General features: G+C 39.2%; 1 protein-coding gene across 2 annotated transcripts; it reads right to left on the bottom strand.

Annotated features, from left to right (window-relative positions):
• Window positions 1-1,339: 1,339 nt before the first annotated feature.
• Window positions 1,340-8,778, bottom strand: lmod3 (leiomodin 3 (fetal)). Of its 2 annotated transcripts, none has more exons than XM_026199351.1 (4): window positions 8,411-8,778; window positions 7,609-7,880; window positions 5,787-7,304; window positions 1,340-1,796 (listed from the first exon to the last, which is right to left on the bottom strand). In XM_026199351.1, exons 1-4 carry the CDS (start codon window positions 8,589-8,591, stop codon window positions 1,749-1,751), a joined length of 2,019 nt encoding a protein of 672 aa, XP_026055136.1. In that variant the 5' UTR covers window positions 8,592-8,778; the 3' UTR covers window positions 1,340-1,748. The 2 variants fall into 2 exon arrangements, with proteins under 2 accessions (XP_026055136.1, XP_026055135.1); XM_026199350.1 differs by having other exon boundaries at window positions 5,787-7,307; window positions 8,411-8,774.
• Between the last annotated feature and the right edge of the window lie 78 nt (window positions 8,779-8,856).

Raw genomic sequence — 8,856 nt, 5'->3', positions numbered from 1 at the left:
TTATTGTGACATGTATGGCTAAGGATGGGTGGGTAGTTTAAACCACCCTTTATTGATTCCTGTCTTAAAGGTTATTGAGAATTAATGACCCATTTTATTTCTGTTATCTGAGAAGGTAGTAAAAAAAAAAACGGATTTGACAAAAATGTGTAGTGTAGAATGAGTCTTTTTACTCTGAAAAAGAATCTGTGAAAATACGCTTTGTCAGAGATGAGTGTTATACCAATTTAGAGATTATCTTGAATGAAAACAGACTTTTTTGATTTTATTGATGCGGCGCCTTTAAGATTTTTGCCGCGCTCATATTCTCTTTTCTGTCAACCTAAATATAGTTTAAATCTGTTACGTTCTTCAAAAACAGCGTATTTGTAAGCTACATTACATCGCGATATATTAATAAAACAATCTTCGATTAAATGCGTCGCACAAACCGTCGAAGTCAGACTGTCAAACAGGGATCTTGTTAAAAATAAACGCATATTTGGGATCCCTCAGTGGGATGTGCAGAGCGACAGATGAGAGGCTTACCAACAGCCGGAGACAGCATAAGGTTTGGCACACTTTTCCTCATTTTATTTCTCACTTCTGGTGTATTTGAAGATTATATCCCACTTCATCATTATCACAGTGACCGGGTTCTTCAAAGTTATTGAAGTTATTGACTACTAAACACAGGCCTTGCGAAACCGTGGCCTATGCGTTATGTAGCTGGTGGTTAAATAATGTTACTAACAGGCTCATTGCTGTCAAACTAACACCTTGTTCATGTCTAATCTACCTGGATAATATAGACTACTTTTAAAAAGGGTGAGATTTCACTGTGGTCCGGCAGAGGGCAGTAAAGTTATAATATTGGCAATTAATTTAGCATAATAATGGTTCTGGTAGTCTTTAACACTTCACATGCCAAGGGCTCTTGGTTGGATATATATTTGAATATAGTTTTTTATTGTTGAAAAGTTAGAATTATAAGCCTGGCTTACATGGGTTTAGTGGGACTATTATACTGTGTTTTTTGTACTGCTGTGCTGAATTGTAAAGCTTTTAAATAATTATAATTAAATATGTGCATTACAGTTTAATTTTACTCAATACATTTTAATGTGAGATGGACACGTATAGCTAAACCTTAGCTTCTTAACTCTTGCTTTGTTTGAATTTAAGGTATACTTATTTTTTACAAATTAGTTTGAGAGCAAACATTAATTGGCTGACCCCTTTGTAAGAAGAAGAATTCTCAACTGTGTTTCCAATTACTGGGAAAAAGAGTTTCTGCATTAGTTATATAATTATCTTAATAACAGTCTCTAGAAAAACATAATTAAGAAAAGGTGCAGAGTGACATTTATACTAACAGGTTTATTGACAGTATAAATACATTAACACAAACAAAATAATATATTTTTATGTGCACTATGTGTAGCCATTCACATACATTCACACCATTTATTGAAGTGGTTTATATAAATAGATGTGCATGTTGAATTGTACAGTTCAGGACCTCATCAAAGTGCCCAACGTGTTCTGCTTATTCTTAAATAGGCCTAACTGTTTGCTTGTCCAAGGGAGTGCAGCTACCTCTCCAATCCCAACCCCCTGGGTCAAATGATTTGAGTACACTCTTCTGTCTCCATTAGCTGAAGAGCACCATTGAATTGTTTGGCCACATAAACTGCACTCTCTCCATGACCTTTCTGGTGTTGGCCCTGTCCCTCTGTGCAGTCTCTCTATAAAGGCATATGTCTGACTCAGAAGAGACTGGTTTCCCTTGACTCCAGGATTTTTGGAAGAGGTACCTGTGGATGTGAAACAGAAGTATAAGCTCCTTTGAAATTGTATCAAAACTCGAAGTCAATAACATAACACCTACAGTCAATTAGAAAAGTGAAAATACGCCTCTTTTCAACAAACTGCTCAATATTAGCCTATATATCATAAATGTGTGGAGTTTACACAATTAATAGTTTGGATAAGCGATTCAGAAAAAGAGAAGAAGTGATGCTTACCATTACCAACACCAACTAGTTTGACATTGTAAATGGTTTGACTCAAACATGTTATTCTACAAAAATAAGAACTTGCCAACACATTTTTGGCATGTTCACACATTTTCACATTTAATATATTAATTCAAGTATAGCTCAGTGAAATTCATCGTTACAGTTACACAATTAAATTTTTGGTAATATATTGTCAGCCAGGTGATAATGTGAATGTTTAATTTATAAATATGCAAATAATATAATTTTAATGAAATGATAATTACATTAAAAATATATAATATGTATTCTATGTGAGTTGTTAACGCCAGAGCTTTCATTCAAATTCTCAAATTTTTGGGGGGGTGGGGGCAGGGAAAGAATTTTACTGGGTAGACCCCATGCACTGGTACATTTTACCACAAAAAGTCATTTTTTTGCAAGTCTTTTCTGATAACATCAAAGAAAGCTGGGGGGTGGGGGGGTTGGGGAACCATCGCAGACTATCATTAACTACCAAAGTTAGCATGGCAAAACAAATGGGATCTACTAAAAAAGAAGAAAATACTCATGTTTTGTTTTCATAGTGCATCTATTCAAATTAGCTAGGCTAGCATTTTAGCAGTAACTTTATATCAGTATCTTAGTTTTTATCTTTAATGTAATAGAAGCTAGTCAAAGTATGCAGGGTAAAAGAAAATAGCCTCTTTTTTTTTACTTATTTTTTTACTAATTTATACTTATTTATACCTTTTTTTTACTTTTTAAAAATTTAAATTTCCCTAAATTCAGAAAATACTTGTTATTAATTTTGTAAATGTGGGCCTACTTCCTAGTTATTCAATTGTACTCCTGAAGACCCACTGTTTGGCAAATTTTATTTTCAACCTGTTTCAACAAACCTGGCCTCATATTTTTTCAAGTGATCCTGAAGACCTTGATTAACTGATCAGGTGTGTTTGATTAGGGCAGGAGTTCTCAAACCTGTCCTGGAGGTCTCCCTTATCAGGACCCATTTACACGTACATGGTTATTTAGAAAAACGGAGACATTTCCCTTAGTTTCTGCCCTTCGTTTACATGCAAACTGAGAATTCGGCTCTGAAACCGATTCTTTCTAAAAACTCCAGCCAGAGTGGAGACTTTGAAAATCTTCGTTTGCCCATTTGTATTTAAACTGAGACAAACTGGTATTTAGGCAGCCAATGTCACAGTTTGCGACAGAGCTCAAAAGAGCGTCAAAAGTGCGACCTATGTTTACATGTCATTTTTGGGATTCTGACTGGCTAATGTGGGCTTGAGCTTCTCGTTACACTGCCACCTACAGGTTTAGCATGCTATGTTAATGTTAATTTTGAAGCCGGAGAGGTTGAAATGTCCGTTTATGGAAATAGCCGCCCACGTGTAAACGTAGCCTCAGACAAACCCAATTCATGTCTTGCAGTCTCTACTAACAAACTGATAAGTTGAATCAGGTGTGTTAGATAAGGGAGACATACAAAATGTGCAGGGCTTAGGGTCCTCCAGGATAGGTTTGAGAACCACTGAATTAGTGTTGTAGTTAAACTCTGCAGAAAGTCGTGGGGAAGTCACGGCCTTGTGGTTAGAGAGTTTGACTCCTAACCTTAAGATTGTTGGTTCAAGTCTCGGGCTGGCAATACCACAACTGAGGTGCCCTTGAGGAAGGCACCAAACCCCCAACTGCTCCCTGGGTGCCACAGCATAAATGGCTGCCCACTGCTCTGGGTGTGTGTGTGCACTGCTGTGTGTGTGTGCACTTTGGATGGGTTAAATGCATAGCATAAATTCTGAGTATGGGCCACCATACTTGGCTGGCATACATCACTTTCACTTTCAGAACAGTGGGTCCCCAGGAGCAGGGCTGGAGACCTATGGCTTATTTGACAATGCAAATATAAGTATGTTTGAGTTTTAATTACTTTTAATGACCCCAAAAACATTTTAAGTTGTCCATTCCCAACAATGGCCCACACTCAAGCTGAGATCATGCACACTATGCTCTCAGCTAGAGATGTCAAATTTCGATAATTTCCATGATCGATCGTCGTTTAAATTAACGATCAATTAATCGATTAATCGTTAACCATAATACTGCAAAATGCGTCTATTGCAGGCACGCAGTCAGCGGTATGACAGGATGTGCAAAAGCCACACACACACACAAAACGCTTTCTCACTTGAATTAAAGAGGTTTTAGTCTGAATAAAATGCTAGTAGCAGGATTATAAAATGAATTGATGCGATTATGATCATTTGATAAAATGAAGAGAGCGCGCCATACTTTTGAGGTCATTTTACTTTGTTGACAGTTTCCAATCCCGCACGGAGAACGCTGGACGCGCCTCTTTAAATGGTTTTGTGGTGCTCGTTGTTGTATTTTAAAGCACAATTGCAATGTTTCAACTGACATTATTGTATAAAATTATCCGAAATGTGGAGCGCGTGTGACTGCGCTGCACATTAAGTGAACTACATCGGCGCTGCTGCACCAAAACACAGTTGCTCACATTAATTTGATCCTGCTGGATTCTGTCCTAGAAAATGTCAGATTTTTAAAAATCCGGCATACAGCGCATTAGATCGTGACAGTGCATGCGTGCACACGAGGATGAGAGAGCGCGGCTTTGGCTAGATTTATTTGGAGGTTATTGCTCATGTCTCATTCGGCACAAATCGAAATGTTTCCATATTCGCAATGTATTTGAATGTTAAACTATTATTTATAATGTAAACTAGGCTTGTACTTAACACGCATTCGCATATAGACGGAAAAGATGATCCTCTTCATATGAGCAAAAACGTCCTTGGCATAACAGCAGAGTGGACCGGTATACTACGGTCTATTTAAACTGAATGCTCCAGGAATGTGTCGGTCACAGCGCCTATTAATCGCTGTTTTGAATCAAGCAATTATTTATTTAGAAATGATAAGATCTGATTATGACAAGTGTGGTATAAAAGCTTTGTTTATTAGAGGAATAATAGGTTAACTGGAAAATGTTAGATTGCGACCATGCTTTTGGACCCCATAGTCTTCATTTACGTGGCTTTGTTCTGGTTTGCCGGTTGGTCACTAATTTCCACAAATTCAGTATATTTAGGCATTGTTTCTTTTCCTAAATCTTCATAGTCTAACCCTCTAATTTCCCAGGTTTATTTTATTATCTTTCGCTTTTAATAACTGTTTTCGCATCTCTTACTGTGGTAAACATGGGAAGGGAAATTAAAGATTTCATGAATTAAGAATTCGTTCGATTTATTAATTTGTTCCCTTATTTCACTTAAATCATGGGTTATTTAGGGAACAGAATTAATGAAACATGGACAATTGCCACATTAATAATTCGTAGGAATGAATTAACAAGTTGTAGGAATGAATAGACTACCTGTCCTGTCACTGTGTCCCGCAGCCCTGCAAAGCGCACGATATAAAACAGTTATCTGATGAAATGATTAGTAACTACATTTCTATTGCATTTAATGTTGAAGAACTTTTATGTTGTTTCTATTTTAATGTACTTTAAAGTTTAAATCACACTAAAAGCTTAATTTGTACATTGTGAATGAATGATGATGCTTTTATATATCGTCACCGTCACTCACAGCCGCTCGCACGTGTTGAGTGCGCATGAGCCGCACGCAGCCCAACATTGAATCGGTTAACCGACCATCGATAGCCTTAATCGATTGCATCTCTTATCGACAATTAATCGATCATCGATTAATCGTTGACATCCCTACTCTCAGCTAATTAACTGCTAATTCAAGAAACTTCAACATTACATACCGCTTTGAGATAGGCCACGTTGCTATGTCGAATCTCGCTGAGCAGCTGATCCCGAGGTGTTAGATCAACTTTAGGTGGTTGTCGCCTTCGAGGAACCGGCTTTAGAGTTTTTATCATATCTTTCAGGTTGGCTCTCTCATCTGCAGGTCCTTCTCTTGCTGTGCCTCTTTGTTTAGGAACACTCCTTAACTGAACATTAGCTCTTCCCTCTTTCCTTTCATCCCTTAAGTTTAATTCCAGAAGCAGATCCCTTCGTTTCGGAGTCTTTTTCAGATGTACTTCTTCCAAGAGGTTTCCTTTGTCTGAACTAGGAGGATGCTGTTGTGGGGCTAGATTTTGAGTCTTGCGGAGCTGATGAGGAGGACTTGGGTGTGGTGAAGGTTCAGGAGAACCTTCAGGAGTCTCCTCAGCTCCATTATGTGAACCCTGCAATAGGGACAATGGTATGTATCCTCCGAGCATTTCCAGCATACCAGGGGGCAAGTTTAGGGAGTCCTCGTACATCTCCATGTACATCTCCATGACCTTCCTCTGCTCTTTCATCTGCTGGAGCTTCTGCTCCTCCATTCTCTGCTGCCGCTGACGGTCCAAGTTCCTGGTGAGGAGGTTGGTGACCACCATTCGAGGCCCAGGGACTTCAAAGTGGTAGCCCATCTTGAGAAGTGTATTGTTAGCTTTGAGGAGACGAGACACTTCCATTTCTGCATGGTGTCCTAGCATGTGCCTTTGGTTGTGGAAGCGGAGCTCAGTGAGTGTCTCATTGAACTGAAGGCAACGTATTATTGCAACAATCCCTTTTCCTGTGATGAAATTGGATTCAATATTTAGTGTGGTGATGCTTCTGTTCTCTCTGAGCATGTTAGCCAGAGCGAATGCCACATTTTCATCTGCACCAGTGTTTGCGATGCTAAAGGTCTTAACGTGTCTGTTCTTCTTGAGTGCGTTGACATAATCAAGGAGCATTTCTTTGGGAATGTTTTCAATGTTGTTGAGATTGACATCTGTGACAGAGGGGTTGTTGTTGCGGATCTTAACCAAAGTGGTCTCCAAATTGGTTTCATTCCCAGAAGGTCTTGCAGTCTTTTTATTTGAAGCACTTCCACCTAGTGCAAGTTTTGGGATCTTCAGCTTGGATATGACCCTTTCCTCTTTCTCGGGAACCCAGTTCTCATATGACGAGGGAGTAGGTTCAGACTGGGTGGAATCTGCTTCCGTCTCCTCATTCACTTTACATTCTGTCTTATTAAGTTCTGATTGTTCAGTCTTTACTTCAACTTTTGTATCTGCAAACTCTGGAGGTGGCTGTAAACAATCTTCTGAGGTCGCTAAAGGCCCAGAGGCATCACGTTCTATCTTAGCAGGCTGGTCTTCATCAACCACCATTATCACTTCTTCAATCACTTCATCAACAACAACATCTCCCTCTCCTCCTTCAACCTCCTCTATGATCTCCTCATAGACATATTCCACCTCTTCAACTTTATCTTCTTTTTTTGCTTCAAGCTCCTCTTGGGCTTTCTTCTGATGATGACAAATGGACAAAATTCTGAAGTGTTGAACAACTTTTAAAGATTACGAATTACGAAACATTTAATCTTCAACCACTTGCGCAAAGCCTAAAAATAGAGTGTTCCATTTTTAAATGCTGCATGACAGCGCAGTTGCTGTTTCAAGGCATTTGTTGTTGTAGTGTTATTGGCCTCCTAGTTGCAGCAGTTATAAATAGTAAAAATCTATGATTTATAATCAGAGCTCTAAGCACTTAGGGACAGTTTATGAGACATGTAATACACTGAATAAGGCAGACAATAACTACAGTTACCTGACTGGGTAATAGAGTTGTGGGAACTCTCTCCTCCTCCAGCATACGTTTGGACTCTTTTTCCCAGTATATATACTCCACCAGCGATCTGTGATCAAATGATCCAGTGGGTGGTTTGTCAGTTTGGTCTCTCTGTCTCATTCCCACTGGCACTCTCTCATCAGGAGCGATTTCTTCCATCTCACTCTGGAGCTGCTTGAGCTCCTCTGCTGAGAGGCCTGCCAGAATCTCATCCTCATCGATTTCCTCTTCTGACTGGGGTTCGCTGCATTCTGGAAAAATAAATAAATACATTTTTCAAAAAAGTATATAATCACATTTTTCTCAAAAGGTAAACTATTTATCATTATGTGACTACCAATGAAAGTCGGATTTCAGGCACAAATAGCTTCTTATGTATGCTGTTAGCTGAGTCATTTCTGTGCCACTGGTATCACCAAAACATGTGATTTATTTAGACAAACAAGGGAATAAAAAATCAAACATTTTGTCTGAAAACTATCATGTTAGAATTCATGTTGTGCTAGAGGTCAGGACTGCTGATATGTCCAGTACAATGACATTAATGCGAGCATGATATTTCTTTAATATTTTTAATTTCATTGCTTTAAATTACAGTATGATACTACCACCAGTTTTAGCAACGGTCTTCTGGGAGCTAGTTAGAGATGGAGTAGGCTGAGTGTTAAACTCATTTTTTTTCCTAAACCTCAGAGCTTTTTACAAAGATTCCCTATGTTCTCATGATTAATGGCAACAAACAGTCTAATATATTAACAACCAAGGCGAGAGAATGCAATACCTTGGACTGTTGTCTTTTGAGAAGCGTCTCTCTGTCTCATTCCCACCGGCACTCTCTCGTCAGGAGCGATGTCGTCCATCTCACTCTGGAGCTGTTTGAGCTCCTCCGCCGACAGGCCTGCCAGAATCTCATCTTCATCGATCTCCTCTGCGTATGACTCCTGATCAGTGTCCTTAGACATGTCCACTTTTGTGTTTTCAAGAACTCAACTACAGCCACTGGTTTCAAAGTGCTGTGCGTGCTATTCAGCTCCGGGCGGGTGGCAGAACTCAAGGCCTTATCCCACATGTACGATCTAAAATAACTTCCATTCAACGAGGGGGTGGTATTTATGGAACAAGTGGGGAGATACGGACATAGACTTTTTCCAGCAGCTTGAGTCAGCTGGTCCGTCCCCTGCATTTTAACATGACAGACTTGAGAGAGAGAGAGAGGGAGAGCTTGGT

The sequence above is a fragment of the Carassius auratus genome, chromosome 23 (assembly GCF_003368295.1).
Source record: "Carassius auratus strain Wakin chromosome 23, ASM336829v1, whole genome shotgun sequence".
Lineage (NCBI taxonomy): Eukaryota > Metazoa > Chordata > Actinopteri > Cypriniformes > Cyprinidae > Carassius > Carassius auratus.
This window is presented reverse-complemented; position numbering and strand designations above follow the sequence as displayed.